General features: G+C 38.7%; 2 protein-coding genes across 2 annotated transcripts; one reads left to right on the top strand and one right to left on the bottom strand.

Moving 5' to 3' along the window:
- Positions 1–171: 171 nt before the first annotated feature.
- On the bottom strand, positions 172–12,835 carry LOC117620901. Its single transcript, XM_034351145.1, has 17 exons — positions 12,504–12,835; positions 11,800–11,918; positions 11,549–11,594; positions 11,218–11,290; positions 11,069–11,126; positions 10,210–10,305; positions 9,687–9,804; positions 9,348–9,614; positions 8,604–8,705; positions 8,049–8,406; positions 7,845–7,958; positions 6,831–7,459; positions 6,506–6,702; positions 5,817–6,039; positions 5,419–5,538; positions 4,001–4,774; positions 172–3,461 (listed from the first exon to the last, which is right to left on the bottom strand). Exons 1-17 carry the CDS (start codon positions 12,597–12,599, stop codon positions 393–395), a joined length of 6,459 nt encoding a protein of 2,152 aa, XP_034207036.1. The 5' UTR covers positions 12,600–12,835; the 3' UTR covers positions 172–392.
- Positions 12,836–14,046: 1,211 nt separating this feature from the next.
- On the top strand, positions 14,047–16,617 carry LOC117622779 (UMP-CMP kinase 3-like). Its single transcript, XM_034353553.1, has 8 exons — positions 14,047–14,139; positions 14,390–14,452; positions 14,612–14,660; positions 15,229–15,346; positions 15,537–15,693; positions 15,873–15,953; positions 16,054–16,161; positions 16,397–16,617. The coding sequence occupies exons 1-8, from the start codon at positions 14,050–14,052 to the stop codon at positions 16,493–16,495; spliced, it is 765 nt and encodes a 254-aa protein (XP_034209444.1). The 5' UTR covers positions 14,047–14,049; the 3' UTR covers positions 16,496–16,617.
- Positions 16,618–16,939: the final 322 nt, after the last annotated feature.

Genomic DNA, 16,939 nt, shown 5'->3' with positions numbered 1-16,939 from the left:
TTTATCGCCAACGCAAATGAGTGCCATTTGACCCACTTGCAAAGACAATATTAAACTGACAGATTGCACCTGATTCAGTAAGTAAAACTCTTAGAACTGGTTACATTGGGATTTTGACAACAGGTAGCCAACATTAAATTCAAGGGATTTGAAATCAAGAGCAGCAAACAATTAAAAGATTGGCAAAAATGTGGATTTAGGATTATTCTTCATAGAAGGACCTCTAAATGATTTGACTGTACAAAGTATATTACACCACCACTAGCTTCACAAAGCACTACTATATACAAATCCAGTAAAACTTTCTTCTATGGCCCGTGCATCATCATCCATCCACTAATATACATTAAATATCTTAGAAAGAAAAGATACAGCCTCCATGTGTGTGTAGGTTATGGGTTCCCGATACTGGTCACGAAAGGCACCAGCCTTTTGTAATCCCTTCTCTTCCCTAGTGCACAGCTGTGAAGAACCCGCCCAAGGATAAGCCGTGTGTTTTGCAAAGCCACTTCTCTAGGTGAAGTTCCAGATTCAGTTGAGCTCCCGTGTGCAGGTGTTGAACCTGCTGCAAATGGAGATGCCATACCATACTGTAGTGGCCCACTGCGAGCCTTAAATGAGGTCTGAGGAGCTAGCATCTTCTCATCACCACTGCCTATCCCGTTCTCGAACGAACCAGGTTCATGAGGGTGAGAACCTGGCACTGAGCTACAGCTCTGCAGAAGAGCTTCTAACACACTCAGTGCCTCCCAGCACAAAGTGCTCTCTACCAACTGGGACACAATCGCATACATGTGTGGACTTTGGGCAGCATCCATGGGAGTGTGCTGGAGCAATGCCTTAAGCATGAGCAGTATCACACGCTGATACTCAACTGGCCCTTTCTCCAGTAGTCGTAATAAGTGCCCAAAAGCCAAAGCTGAGTGCTTTGGGAACCACTCATTGCATAAGAGTGGTGAGACACAAGCAAGGAGGTTGTTGATACTCTTGATATCACCACGAGAGTAAATCATAAATACAGTAGCCAATTCATCTAATGACTTCGCTCTACACCAAATTGAGATGTTGGCCGCAACAGAGCAAGCTTTCTGGAACTGCTGTTGGAGTGGCGAAGCAGGCCCCATCACCGGATCCTTGCTAAGCTGCAAGCAGAGCCAGGGAAGTAAGCCTGTGATGTGCATCAAGAGTCTTGTCTCTGCATCTCCAAATATAGAGTCACATGAGTGCACTGTGATCCGCGAGAGAACTTCAATAGAAACACCATGACTAACTGTTGACATGAGTCCTTTAAGAACAAGAGGCTGCACCCCTTCAAATGTTGGCAGATTTCCTCCAGATGGAGGCTGTTCATAGCCACTCCTGGTTTCCATTCGTTGGAAGTCCCCAATGTCATTATTAGCATCAAACTCATCCCGAGGCATGCTCGAAAGAAGCACATTTTCTGTTGTTCTGTCCCGGAATGATAACCGGTCAATCACACGTGAGAAGAGTTCAAGCACTTGACAGTAGACATGAACAAAATCTGTGTGCATCATAGCTACACACCCCCAAAAGAGTTGTGGGTACAGTATCACTTTTTCTGGTTCCATGTTCTCCACCATCACTTGCAATGTCAGCAAAATTTCCATAATGAATCCTAAAACTGGAGGTACTGGATTTCCTAGGCATCTATGAAGGCACCGGAGAAGCAGCACACATGTATCGCTTGTGACACTAGGCCGCAACGCACGGTAAATCTGATGTGAGCGGCAGGCTAGGTGTCTCGATGTGCACTCCATTGCCCATTTGAGTGCCTCTGCTCCCCAAGTCTCACGAAGATCTCCTTGGAAGAAGATAGCATCCACCATGCTCTGAACTAGTGCAGACAACAATGCTGCACTTGGAAGCTCAGATCTCACAACTGTGGGGTCCTCATTTTCCCACATCATACTTCCTCGCTTTGACTGGACATACTTGATCAGGCCGACAACCTGCTGCTTGTTCTCTCCATCACTATTTTCAACTTCATACAGTTCCAAGTGCCGTCCTGCAAGAGAGTATAGTAGATTAACGAGCAGATGCTGGCAGTGTTCTAGCACAATGTCTTCCGAACTATCCATCGAAACAAATGTAACATGAAATAGAAGAGGCAAGTGCTCGCGAAAATCTTCATCATTTTCATATGCAATTTCTGCAAGTAGAATCAATGCTATATCTGCATGAGTCAGCGAATGTTGCTGATGACCCTGCAAGGCTGACTGAAGTTCTTTAGCACTAATCCCATGCATGGAAACCCCAGAGTGCAACCCATCTTCACCCGAGTTTGGAGTATCAATAAGGTAGTCTCCACTGTCCCGGGAAACATGGCGACTCCGCAAGCTTCCTGTTGAACTTCTGACCCCCATTAAAGGCCCCGACATATTTACCAGTGCTGGAAGGAGCTGACCTGATCGGCCTGTGTTTCCAGGAACAATGTTCAACTCAGGAGGCATTGGGCCTATTGGGCCCGAGACACTTCGGCCTGTCACACCTGCTGTTCGCCAGCTGAGGCTCCCACTTGCATTTCTTAATGGACCATCAAAGGAACCCCGGACAAGTAATGGTGACATGTGTGGCTGGATGTCCACAAGTGATGCAATTTGGGGCACTGCAGGCCCTTGAGAGAATTCTAGCACAAAATTTCCATTAGCATCAACCTTATTTGCAGTTGGCCCAATTGGATCCATGCTATCCTCCAGCATCCGCTGAGCTAACTGGTAAACCAGGTGGTCAATTGTGCGCTGAGGACATACTCGTGCTAAGTATAAACTTACTCGCTTTGCAACAGAGAAATATGTAGCAAATGCACCACTTATTTCTGCAGATGCATTTGAATCACAGTCCTCTATCCCTTTCGTGATCAAGAAATCTAAAACAGGACTAATGTTCCTGGGTTTGCTAGCAATTGTGCTCCAAAGTTTCTCAATTTCATCAGGGAAATGGTCACCATGCCGCCACGTCACATAGTAAAGGCTTTTTAGTAGTCTTTCGCTCCAACCTGAGTCCTTGAGTTTCCAGAAATTTAGGTTCTCAATCCAAGGAGCCATGCAAGTTAAGACCTGATGCTGTGCAATAATATCAACCGCATCAAGTTGCCTCTGCATAATCTCCTCACACAGGAGCTGGCTCAACTCAGGATGGTCTTTGGCAAGCTTGCACGAGAGCTTGTATTGGAATTGTTGGTAAGAATCAGGAAGGTTACCCACAACAGCAGCCCGATAATTCCCTGAGCTCTCAATGCCATCCTCAGCCCACTCGCGAACAGAAAGTGTCTCAAGCATCTGAAGAGCATCATCACGGATTTGTCTTGATGGATCTACCACCTTGTAGAGAATCAGGCTCAAAAGTCTCTGGATTTCACATTTTGGTATCTCTTGGCGCATGTAGACCTCAGCTAGCACACTGAAGTAACCATCAGCTATAGCAGCATCGGAGTAATAGCACTGCAACAAAGTATCAATTTTTTATTTATTTATAAGAATGAAATCCTTACGAGCTATAACATTAAGTTCACAACAAATTAGAAACTGCATACCAACCTAGCAATTTAGAAAGCAGTGAACATGCAAGTGAAGACCAGAGAGCGTGTATGTGAACTTTTTCAGCAAAAAAGAAGAAAGCCGAAATTTGACATTTTATTGAAACCAACTGACTTGCAAAGCATTCAGTGGATTCTCAGTTCTAGAATCACCAGTTTACTTTTTAGGAAGTCAGAATTACCTTGTTGATTGTCAAGGTATCATCTGAAAATACGATAGATTTACTAATGAATTAACAATTCATCAATTATCTTGTGTAGTAAAAAAAAAGTGAATCAAATTATAGAATTCTTAAGTGGGAAGGATAAAAGGAGCTATAGGCCAACAGACTCTGCCTAGCATAGGCTAATCAGCCTTCAGGGGTGCACTCCATAACTGGATTTTCTTACTTGAAAAGATCTAACGATAATTGAATAGGAATAGAGCAAAGGAAACATGAGTACCTGATCAATACAAGCAGGAAACAGGTCCAAATTTGTTTGTAATAGATTCTTCAAAGCCAGTTTTGCTAAAGAAACACGATGATGACCACCCCTATGCCTATCACGACCAGCAGTCCCACGACCACCTTCTCCTGTGTACTTTGAATAAGAGGGAGTTCTTGGGTCAGCTGGTGAGTACCCAAATGGAGCCCTGGGCACTGGCTCAATGAACAAACTGTTGATCCAAGATATAACCCGGCCACTCATCTTCCTCGCATTATCATCAAAGCAAGGCCCGTATAAGAGTGAAGCCATAGCATTCATGGAGGCCCACTGGATTGCCTCAACCTGTTCACTAAGTTCTTTATCAAATGATATTTTGTCCACAGAATCTTTTGACCGTGCATTCTGAGAAGACTTATAACGTTCTACTTCACGTCGGTAATCACTAACACCTTCTTGACCCCATGTACTGCCTGTGTCATCACACCAGGAGAGAAGCAGATCAAACAGTCGCTTTCTAGTTCTAATATCAAATTTCTCCGATTTTGACTCAACAAATTCCGGGGCTAGTGATCTTAGAACAGAAGCAAGTGCAAAACGGAGAGGCTGCATATCTTGGAAGTTTTCAGCAGGTGCTGTTAAGATCTGTCTGGTTGTCTCATCAATGAACTTCAGATAGTGGAGACGGAAAACTGGTTTACGGGCCAGCATGCCAGGCCATACATTTTCAGCAACAGTACGAAATATATTTGCAATATGGATACGAAGCTCCTCACGGCGAGATTTTTGACTCTGCATTCATGTGATTTGAATATTATGTTTAGTCATATTCATTGATAGCCCATATCTAACTAATGAAGCACTTTAAGTAACTGATGAAGGAAAAAAAAGGATATTCATATAGTTAGTGAAGTTTTCAAAGAATCAGGTTAACAAAAGTTTCCGCCAACATAAAAACTACTTGACTGAAAGCTGTACATATGAGAAGAAATCAATTGGAAAAGGATACAATGTTCTACTGTTGTTATTGTAATTACTATTACTTTTTCCTTTGTCATTAATCGCTGACCAAATATATCGACTTTGTAAGCAGAAAATGGAATACTACATATTTTGATTTGACCGGTCAAAGGGACATTACATAAATTTTTACGAATGGATATAACTATGTGTTCCAACAATGCATGTCTAATTTACCAAAACAGGAACAGACCATGCGTATGATTGGCATGCTAGAGTTCAATATCAAGTAACAAATTATATGCTTTGAGGTTGGCGACATGAATTTTCCTCCCTTAAGTTAAAGCACTGCAAATCGACGCACTCTCTAGTACTAAACATATTCAGTTCAGAACATAGATAATGCCATAATGCTCAGTGTCTTCAAATGTCAGCCATCAAATAAAAGAAATGTGAGGAGTTTAACCATACAGCACCTTCCACTTTGGTTTTCCCTCTGTCTCTGAAGAAACCTCATCAATGAAAGATGCAAGCTCAGTAAACATGATTTCACATGCTTCCAGATGCGAGCGGCCAAGAGTCATTGTGGCTGCATGCTAAATTTAGAGACAAAATTTAGTCTAACCAGTTGAAAAGAATCAAGACGCATGGAATAGTTATTAAAGAAAAAGATTATAAGTTTCTAATTAGAGCAAACCCTTAAAGACGCAACAGACCTCAAACTAGTAGTGACATAATAGCATCTTAGGAATTGGATTTAGAACTGACCACGCATTCTGACACCCCATGACAAATTTATTGTATTCACAGAAACAAGAAAAAGAAAATAAAGAAACGTTACACTGAAATTAAACAAACCTCTGACAGTACTTACTATATGTGCCTCAGATCCAGATTTTAGAGATGGAAAAATTAGATGGTAAAGATCTTTGGTTGCAACTATACTACCAGCTTCTCTATTATTTGGTGGACATGAACATACGAACATTGCATACATAAGCCACTGATCCAGTTTGTTGTCTGCATCTTGTGACTGATGAGCCTTCCCACCCAACTCAACAGGTGTGATATGAGCCAGACGTTGCATAACCTCTGCCCTGCAAATAAAGATGATGTTGCGATAAGATCATGGGATTCCAATCTTGAAATTTGGGTTGACCTGGAAATATTTATCCTTATAAAGCATGTAAAAGATAAGAGCAATATAGCCATACGAGTAAAATCATGTTCCCAGCACAAATACGACCAAATCATGCTTTACCACATAATATATTGTCCAATAAGAAATCAGCTTACATGCTACTAGTTTGCTTCTCGTTATCACCAGATGATAGTAACCTAACAAAAACATTTAACGTGTATGTGCAGCCAAAGAAGTTTATTTTTTCTCAAACTCTACATACAGGCAGTAATTCCTTTTTTAGTTGAGCCACTCTTAAATACCACAAGTTCAAACTCAGTACTGAAAGAAGAGCACATCAACGCTAGAAAGGAACATACATCTTTTTTTGAAATCAAAAGAAACTTGTGTCAACATAACTACACATAAACAAAAATACTTACTTTGCTTCATGGACAGATCTTGGGCAAAGTTCAGCAGCGTATTTGACAAGCTCACTAAGACAACGAGCCCACCTGTTCTTATCAGGGCTCTCAAATATTATAGATTGAAGTGTCACGTCAGGAGGGATTGCATCAGATTCTCGTCTCAAATCAAATGGACGCCCAGAATCCCAATAGCAGCTCTGGACGATGTCATCCTGAAACATTAGAAAAAGATTCATGAATGAAACAAAATAATATGCACATTTGCAACATTGAAACTCAAATGAAAAGCAGGCCAGGGGGAATGGAATATGGAACGGTTAAAGATAGGAAGATAACACACCCCATGTTCTTCCAAGACATCGATTATAAATATTGGTTCAGGTTCATATTTCAGACTATGATCAGGTTGCACACATATTGTAAGGTACCGTATATCATTCCTTAAAGCACGTACACACCGCAATAACTCTAGTGCAGTATGTCTAATCTGGCTATCAACAGAACTAAGGAAGATAAGACCGACTGCATCTATCTCTGACGCACGAAACTCAATCAAGTCTCCTGCTATATGGAAAGAAGGTTTCTTAAATCCATCATTTCGCCCCACACGTTTGACATCTTGAGCATCACATTCCAGCCTATCATCAATTAGACAAGCTCTCCAAAAACGCATGAGTTCCAACAGACGGCCTAATGATGTTTGAATGAGAAGAGGGAACTCATCAGGAAGTCGTAGGATGAAGTTGGCCATCCCTCTCATCACTGCAAAGCGACGGTGGGGAAGGTATCTCACAATCCGGTTCAGTACCTGCACTGCTTCCTCACGAACACCAGGATCAATGCTGATCCCATGTTGAGGTATTATTTCAGTGATTTTATCACTTCGTCCAACTTCTTCTATTAGATATGGTATGCATTTCAGCACAGACCGGAAGAGATATCCTTGAGACTTTTCTTTGGTTACAGAATCTGGAAAGCATAAAATTTATTCAGTGTTGTCCTTGCAGCAACATAAGCATAAAGTTAAGTTACACACAGACAATCACTGTAAAACTTCAATATTCCATAGCTGCAATAAATACTGGTTGTCTTAGTAAAGGAGAGAAAAGTTCAATGGTGTAGGCTGCAGTGTAGGGAGAGAGTTAATTAGGAGATCAAGACAGATTCGTTGACCAATCACTACATATGCAACCTTTTGCATCTTCAAAAGGTACTTTCTGATCACAGTGTAGATTATAAACAGCAAACTAAAACTGAAAACGTTGATAATTAATTAGCATATAAATGGAAAATGAAAAGAAAACCTACTAAACTATGTAGAAAAATAATTGACATATATTAGTAAAGAAAGTACCTATGGTGGTCCTTGAAGATGTTAGAAGAGCCTGACTATAGGTTCTATGACAAGACCTCAAAATTGACTCAATTGCAGCCTTCACTTTTGGAATATAGTGGCCAATATCATGACCTGTTGATGCAAGAAGACTCAAATGAAGATCAGTTGAAAACTTCAGCTCCAATACAATTATAATAATATATTTCTGGCATATGACTGAACCTGTAAATATGTCCAAGCCGACATGCTGACTTGAAGGTGACATGACAATGGCAAGCAAAGAACGGAGACCAATAACCTTTGCCTCACTAGGACTATCTTGCTTCAGCAATTCCAGTATCATATGGTTCATGGCAAAATCAAGGTTATGTTCCGCTATAGTCACACAGAACTCCACAAGTTTATCATGTTGGACGTCCTGAGTAAGCATTCCTTTCTTTAGAACTGTCAAGAGTTGTGAGGTTACACTGTCTAAGTAGTCCCATGTACGATTAGGTGGCTGTTTTTCAGTGTGGACGCTCAAGTAAAACCTCAAAACTCGGTGAAGACAGTCCAAGGCCATGAAACGATGGGTCTTGTCCTAAATGAATAAACCACATAATGTCATACAACTTACATCTGAAATGGAAGACATACGCTCCTTCCCCCCACCCAAAAAATAAAAAAAATATAAAAAAATAACATGATAAAACGACATGACTGGACCTGGTACACAACAACAAATTAACCAAATGCACGCTTTATTGTGCCCTACACAAATTTGTTTCTTGGACTTACTCTAAGAAGCTTGTAGAGTTGATCCATGTGAGAGCTCAAGTAGTTGACGAAAGTTGTACCATCGCCAAGACAGAGAAGAAGAGTTACCAAAGGGTAACCAACCTGACAGACATTGTCTACATGAAATTAAAATGAAAAATACAAATATGCAAGGGGAGGATGTAATAGACAGCAATAGCTTGATGGAGAACTCATATTTAACAATAATGACAAAACGGGAAAAAGAATAACAGTTGACCTGACAATGTAAAAGGAAATAAAAACACCAAACACCAACCATACCATCCAAAAGCAAACATTTAAAATCCAAATTCAAGAGAAACATTACAACCACACAACATGAAAAGAACCCTTTTCGGAGAAATACTTGTAATTCTAACATATAATCAGAGCGAAAATCCAAATGCCCAAAGACGCCTCTGTAACTGTGACAAATGAATTTATCACGCACCAACTGCCCTGTTAGTGGCAAGAGCAATTTGAAAATGAGATATTCACATGATAAACAACACAATTCCAGGACCACCATGAGGATTTGTACCGGTAAACAAACTATTTATCTCTGTAAAAGGTATCAAATTCTTTTTCCCCCTCTTTTGAATTGTATAACATAATTAAATTGGAAGTAACAGAAAAGTACAAAGGGGGAACTTTCTGAATGTTATGTCAAAGTATTATGAATATTATTTTGCACAATTTAGGTATTGGAAAAACCAAGACGTAAAAGAGTTGGGGTCAACTCACAGAAATATGTTTGCTCTGTTTTTCCATCCAATGCATGAGTTGTCCTTTAATCCGCCCAACAGCTTCATACCAGAGTGTAAGTGCAGGCTCTACACCTGCAGGTGGCCACTGGCTTTTTCCACCATCTGCCAAAGGTGCTAGGATATTTGAAAGCATATTGCATAGTGCATGATGAAGCTCACTTTTGCGTTTATGTGGTGCACGATTGAGGGGGTTTGCTTTTGCCACAAAGGAAGCAGATGCATTCAGTCCACCCTCAGTTTTTACCTGACAATTACTTAATAGTTATAGAGTTGTCCTAATGTCATTTTTCCTACATGAATGTTATTTTCCACATACCCCAAGTTTCAAGTAGCGCATTCCATTAATGATACTAAGGGTTTCACTTCTGGCAACACTAGTGTCGATCCGACGAATACTGAGCTCCATGAAAAAGCGCTCAGTGACAGAACTAAACCTGCGCACCATATATAATACATTAACTAAACTTAGACAGTTAATCATATTCGACGGGTAAATGTAATAATGATGCCAGATTCTTTAAAATGATATGCATCAATGAGTTAACTTACACCCAACTTCACCAATGATAGATGACAAAGATGAAAACCAACTATCAAAACCTAGTGTTATTATCAACTACAAAGCCTAAATCACATATATCACAAATTATTAAAAGATATAAAATCAACAAATAATTGATTTCAAATCCACTTTGATAATAACCAAATAGTTTTTAATGTTTTGCAATTCTTTTCTTCTTCTTGCTGGAGAGAAGGGGGGTTTGAGTGCGCAAGGGAGTTTGAGGATAATGATAGCAATTTCCATCAATTCCAAATATGATAACTTGATATTCAATCACCTGATGCGAGATAAGGCCCCTAAGAGCTGAGCAACTAAGTCCAGAAGAAGTCCTCGCAGATCAACCAATGAGGGATATTCAACCTGGCTAACAACCCTGCAATCAGAGTATAGTGAGTTGCAGCCAAGATGACTTACATGAGCAAATGAAAAAAGAAAAATTTTAATGTGTTTTATCAAGTTTTGAGATATGTGTTCTAGTCCTTGCATCTTTGGCTCTTCTACATTGCATACAACCGCAGGGAATAGGGCTGTTGATGGGGAAGTTCAGCTTTCAGACTTAGATCACTAGTAACTAGCTCTAGCAGTGTTCTACAATCCTATCGTCCCTAAGGCATTATTCTTGATTCAATGTTATGCTAAAACTCTTCCAACTAATATACAGAACAACCAGTATTACCCAGTTAATCATTCCTCTTTGTTTTCTTTCACACCCAGGGCATGAAAGTCTAAATGCTTAGATCCAAAAATTATCCTGGTACTTAAATTTTATTATCAATCTGCGTAACAAAGTATCAGAACCAACATAGAAGTGAATGGCGAGGCAAAATGCAAACTTCAGCAAGACCCACATCTTTTTTTCTTTCCTGATTAAAAGAGAAAAGGTTAACAAAAAATACTCCATGCATATAGCAGATTTATGGAAAAGTATGACAGATACAAGGAAGACAAATGAGAAAGCATCAATGCAATGAAGGATAAAGGACAGTAGTTGCTCAAGATTAACATCAAAGGGGTAGAACTTAGTTGACTCCATAAGGAAAAACTAGCAATGTTGGTGTACGAAGCTCTGAGTTTAACCAATCAGACAATCACACAACATATATCCAAGAAGTTCCTACAACCAACTATAGCTTTACCTGTCAGCATTAATCAGCCAGTCAAACACAAAATTTTCAAGCCCAGACCAAAGTTTCTCTGCAGTAAGAACAAAGCTTGTTTTATTTCGCTGAATAGCACAACTTCACAAGCCTCAAGGTAAAATCAAATACCGATTCAATGAACTAACCTGTAAGTCCTTCTTGTGGACAGCACTCGACAAAGCGAATACATGCTGAACAAAAAATGCACTCCACCGCAAGCTGAGCTTCAGCAAACATATTATGAAAGTTATAATTAATGAAGCAGACTCCCCAATCACAGATACAAATATATAATATAAGTATAAATTGACATACATTGAAAAAATGAAAAACTCATAAAATTTGATATTCTTGGTTGCTATACTATGCAATAAAGAGCTATGAACTGCATTGATGTTATAGGCCAAACTTCTTGACTTCCACCATATACAATAAAGAACAAACGCATCTGGTCAAAGAAACAAGCTTTTGACAAACCTTTCTTTGGAATGTAGATGCATCATTTGCACCTTTCGGGGATTCACTGCAACAAAAAGATTCCCATGTTACAAAATGATATGGCTAGACAGAAAACAATTAATAACTCAAATCAACAACAATGCGTTGACATATTATAGCTATACCAAAGTCATTGTAAACAAGAGGTTACAATAAACCTGGAGGCATCAAGTCCAAAATAACTAGGAGGAACACAGGAAAATATATCCGTGGAAAAGGGAGAAACCCACCTTTCTCTCCATCTTAGAAGAGCTTCTAAAAGAGGTATGGGTGTATGTCGAGCTACCATAGCCAAGGAATCCAGTACTTGCTCGTAAGCAGGGTCAGAAGGTCGGAGATATTGCCCATCCTGCAAGTTTCCCACATAACAAAATGAAGACAAACATCACATATTAGATTAATTCCAAACCCACCATAGCAATACAAACATTCACTAACGGCAAAAGGCAGTGACTCATTGGGTGAAATATATCGACAACGCACTGTAACAAATGACAATGTTGGTACCAGTTCTACACAAATAAGGGGGCCTCAAAAGGAATTAGTAGTCTAGGACGACCACTTACAACTATTTTCAACTTTTTCATTATGGCTATTACTCTTTCCTCGACTAATGTTATGAAATCATATCTTGCTGCGGTCATACGAAGATTACAAAGAATCAATGACCACTCTAAGTAACTCTACGAAGTTCCTTGAGCCAACTAAGAACTATAACAAGGCATGCTGTAAACAATGGAACTAAAGATGAAGAAGTATCAAAACAAGTAGAACAAAGATCTTTATCAACGATGAAATTAGAGTGTTCATTTCTTTATAAAGGAAAGCCAGAGGTAGAGCTACATAGATATACACAGAGAGAGCTGAAAATCCAAATACAACCAAATAGGTGAAAATTGCAGGAATTCAAATGGATTTGAATCACACAACGGACCTGAGCTTGAGCAGTCTCAATACGACGCCGTGCGAGTGGAAGGAACCGCTGGAGCAGGGCGTCAACGATAAGCTTCGCGGCGCTTCCTGCCTTCATTGTTTCTCTCTACGCTACCAGCTAGCTTCGACCCCCTTTGCTCGCATTCGCTTCGCGCCCAATTCAAACCCTAAAGTAGAAGAATTTGTGAAATTCGTAGTGAAATTGTGGATTTTTGTAGCAAAATTTTGGAGCTTAAGGATTTAGGAATGAGATCGTTGTTGAATGTAGCAAAGCTACAAGAAGAACAAGCATAATTCTTATTTTTCAGCCTTTTCCAATAACAGACTGTTTTTTCTTGTTTCATTTGCAGACTTTCCTTTTTGAGTTTTTCTAGTCCAAACCTTCCTTTTTGAGTTCATGGGCTAATAATTGGGCTTAATACCAACAACTTATTATTGGGCCGAATATTTCTAAAAGTTTCTGATGCAGGGTGATTCTCTGGACACCCTTGACTTGTCCCTGGATACCAAGCTTCAAAGACTTCTTACATAAAGTAATGTTGGGGAGGGGAAGATTTTGAACACATGTACACATAACCTTTGGGGAAGATAACGATTCTTAATGACTTGAGTTGCAGGCTCTTTGTCAAAGACAATTCTTGGGATCGAGTGTTCGGAGACAATTAGATTCTTACAACTACCTTCGCTAATAATACACAAAAATTTAGTAACTACTTCCAATTTCTCATTTATCTTCAAACAAAATTTCTGGTAATTTAACTCATGTAGTTTATTTTATTACAATTTAAGGATACGTCCAAATTTTCATCCAATTTCTTGATATAATAAACACGTCTCTTATGTGGAGGGGTATTTTGGACGGAATTTTATATGGAATTGGATGGAAATTTAGATGTGTGCATGGTTAAATTGACCAAATTTAAATTACATGAACTAAAGTAAAAAAATCGATAAACTACAGGGATCAAAAGTGACTTTTTCTCTCGTCTTTATGCATACTGATCAAATTTTTGTAGTGCGTTCAGAATCTCCTAATCTTAATTTTTTTTAAAAAAAATGCTTTAAGGAGAACCCCAACCATATTTCCCCTCAAAACAAAAGAGAACTTCCTATGTTTCAAAAAATTTGGCGGGTTAAGTTCATATACATGAAAGCATTTTTCTTTCTTTATTATTATTATTATTATTATTATTTTCTAAAACGCTGGGAAAATTTCATTCAAAAACGAATGTCAAGGTTTACATCTTCTTCTGCAAATATATCAAACAACTATTCGGTACCAACATGGTCCCAAACATAACTACCCCTTTGTTTAGTTACGAAACTGACAACAGCATATGCTGTCTCATTACAAAGATGAGGGGCAAAAGTGAAGAAAACCTTGTTAAACTAAAAAAGGATACCTTCTTTATTTATTGAATTGTTCTTTTTATTTACATTTGTCTATTAATTCCACAAAATTAAAACCTTGAACTTCTTTTTCATTTATTTGTTTAAAACGCAGCGTTTGCAACTGTCTTGAAGTCTCTAGTCGGTTTAGCTGACCCATGCCACCGTTTACACACAGAAAGGACCCTGTGAATCTGAGAGCAAGCATTGCACTCTTCTGTCATCCCCCCCAGTGTAATCCCTGTCAGGTGATTAGGTTTTGTTACTTCTTTTTCAATTTTTTTTAATAATATTTCTCTTCTCTCATCTCACCTGCCTATAATGCTATTCTCTTTAGGATTATTTATTTTGAAGTTTTAAACTTGAAGTTAAGGTTAAAAAGTTTGCTTCATATGAAAGAAAATAATTGTGGAGGAAGTAAAGATGAAGCTTTTACCTACCTGGTGAAGGGTCTTAAAATTATGGCATGTTGGTTCTAAAGAAGCTCATGCTGAATAGGATTTTATGGAGACCATGGCAAAAGATGGTGCAGCACAAGAGGCAACTGTGACTCCAAACAAGGTTGGTGTCAAACTGTCAACTCTTGTTTTTTTCCTTGGTTGGATTCTTAGATATCACTATCTATTATTGGATGTGTTATTAATTTTTGCTCATACTTTTTCTGGGAAAATGTCTTGCATTCATCCTGTTTTCTGAATGAATTTTATCTTTGATTGGCAGGATGTAAGTGAAGATAACCCTAAAGGGTACACAGTTATCTATGTTTTAGGTAATTAAGCAGTTTACAATATTTTGCAACTTCTACATTTTGCTGGTGTGAAACTTTTGTTGGTGCAATTTGAATTTGATCATGAACTCTTTCGATTTTGTTTTTTCCTTCCTGTCCACTTTTGTATCTGTTGGGTTGGGATCCAGGACTGATCTTGAGTCTTGACAGCAAAATATCCAAGTGACATGTAACAAATTTCTTTTGAACTTTGGTTTGTGGCTGTCCATGAAATTGTACCAACATTCATGGTAATTTGTCTCCCTGTAAAACAATTAGCTTAGGTGACCAGACTGGGTGTGTAAGAAGTTTTTGGACCGAAGGAACCAAGAAATTCTGCTGCTGTGGCAATGTCCAAGTTCTGCACTCAAATTTATACAAGTTTATGGATTGGAAGTCTTCTCTTGAGCTTGAGCACCTTCACCTCATTTTGTATCCAAAACGAAATGACGACGTTAGATGTGTTAGAATGTTTACAAAGAATCCTGCCCGTGTAGTTATCTAAGATGACTTGCTAAACTTCTAATTGTTGTGCCTGCTGATGTAGTTACTCCTAAACTATGCTTTGCAGGTGGTCCAGGTAGCGGAAAGAGTACGCAATGCGCCAAAATTGCTCCATACTTTGGGTTTTGTCATCTGAGTGTTGGTGATCTTCTTGAAGCAGAAGTTGAGACTGGATCTAAATACGGGTATTCGATTCAAAAGTTTCTTTCTTTTGTTTGTGCAATACTAAACCAATAATTTTGCTTTCAGCTTCCTAATACTCAGACGTAAATATTATAATTCTCATATGATGGAAATCTAGGAAACTTTTTTGGATGAAACTTCCATTATGCACCTTGTTATACACATCTTTTATTGTTGCAAATTTCTTTATAGTAAAATGATTGAGGACTGTAAGAAAGAAGGCTGGCTTGTTCCTTCCGATCTGGTTGTCAAGCTTCTGCAACAGGCAATGCAGAGGAGCCAAAACAAGAAATTTGTCATCGATGGCTTCCCACGGAACGAAGAAAATCGTGCTGCTGCTGAAAGCATTGTAGGTTTGCAGTTTTCTGTTTTGTTTGTTTAAGCTATCAAATTCTTTGATAGTTTAATTACATTGCTTTATGCAAAAACTATCTGTGAATAGCATATGTTATTCTTTCACTGATTTTAATATATTTATATCTCATTGTTCTGTCTGTTCCATGTGCACAATCAAAACTTCTGCTACAGATGAAAATTGAGCCAGATTTTGTATTGTTTCTTGACTGCTCAGAAGAGGAGATGAAAAGACGTCTTTTAAATAGAAACCAGGTGAGCAAACTGCCCTTTTTCTTCTTCTTTAACTTACAAATTTTTCAATGTGTCTAACTTCACTAACTCTTTTTCATGCATATTGTCTATGGATTCAAAGGGAAGAGTTGATGATAATATTAACACAATACAGAAGCGTCTTAAAGTCTACTTTGAATGCGCTCTTCCTGTAATCAATTATTACAGCGCCAAGGGCAATGTTCGAAAGGTAACGATCTTCTCCACAAAGCTTCTGATTGTAACATTCCATGGGAAATGGTTACTTTGCCTTTTGCCAGTGAATAATATTAGTCCTAGTTCAAGCCTTTTACCCTATATATACATGAGCGCGCTCGAGTGTTTCACAATTAGACGACTAAATGTTGTTTAGCTTGGCTAATTTGACCTAAAAATTTGATTTTCCCATAAGTAGCTTATTTTCTTCTTCTTTGATTTTGGCCTAGATTGATGCTGAAAGGTCTCCTGAAGAGGTATTTGAGGCAATCAAGGACGTATTCTTTGAGCTGAAAGAGAAGCATGGGGAGACCCGCATGACTCCGTAGTTTATCAGAATAATATTGTACTAGTTTGAAGTTTCCCTGAGATAATCTGTCAAGATAACCTCTTTATTTTTGAAATACAAAATGAATTTCAAAGAGGGATCCTCTACAAACTCAAAGAGATCAATCATCATACAATATCCGAAGAGCTACAAAATGAGGAATATGATTAAACCAAACACAAAGATGAGGAAGTGTATGTCCATGAGTAGTAAGAGCATCGACCGTCGTATTACTTTCATGGAAGATATGTCGAATAAAATTTACATTAAAATTTAGATAGACTTATGATATCCAGTACTAGAGAATGTAACCACCAAGGAGGGTGCAGATTATGTGTAATAATTCGAAGAAGACACCTGCAACATGTTTTTCGTACATTTTTCCAATAATGCACACATTAATAATAGCATGTTATCGTGAGAGGAATGCAAAATTTGGTAACCT

The sequence above is a fragment of the Prunus dulcis genome, chromosome 3 (assembly GCF_902201215.1).
Source record: "Prunus dulcis chromosome 3, ALMONDv2, whole genome shotgun sequence".
In the NCBI taxonomy this organism is placed as follows: Eukaryota; Viridiplantae; Streptophyta; class Magnoliopsida; order Rosales; family Rosaceae; genus Prunus; species Prunus dulcis.
This window is presented reverse-complemented; position numbering and strand designations above follow the sequence as displayed.

Coding starts and splice junctions, on each gene's coding strand:
- LOC117620901 (XM_034351145.1), bottom strand. CDS start 12,599: ATGAAGGCAGGAAGCGCCGCGAAGCTTATCGTTGACGCCCTGCTCCAG. Junction 7,460..7,844: donor ATCTTCAAGGACCACCATAG/GTACTTTCTTTA, acceptor TATGCTTTCCAG/ATTCTGTAACCAAAGAAAAG. Junction 6,040..6,505: donor AGATCTGTCCATGAAGCAAA/GTAAGTATTTTT, acceptor CTTTATTTGCAG/GGCAGAGGTTATGCAACGTC.
- LOC117622779 (XM_034353553.1), top strand. CDS start 14,050: ATGCCACCGTTTACACACAGAAAGGACCCTGTGAATCTGAGAGCAAGC. Junction 14,140..14,389: donor CCCAGTGTAATCCCTGTCAG/GTGATTAGGTTT, acceptor CATGCTGAATAG/GATTTTATGGAGACCATGGC. Junction 16,162..16,396: donor CCAAGGGCAATGTTCGAAAG/GTAACGATCTTC, acceptor ATTTTGGCCTAG/ATTGATGCTGAAAGGTCTCC.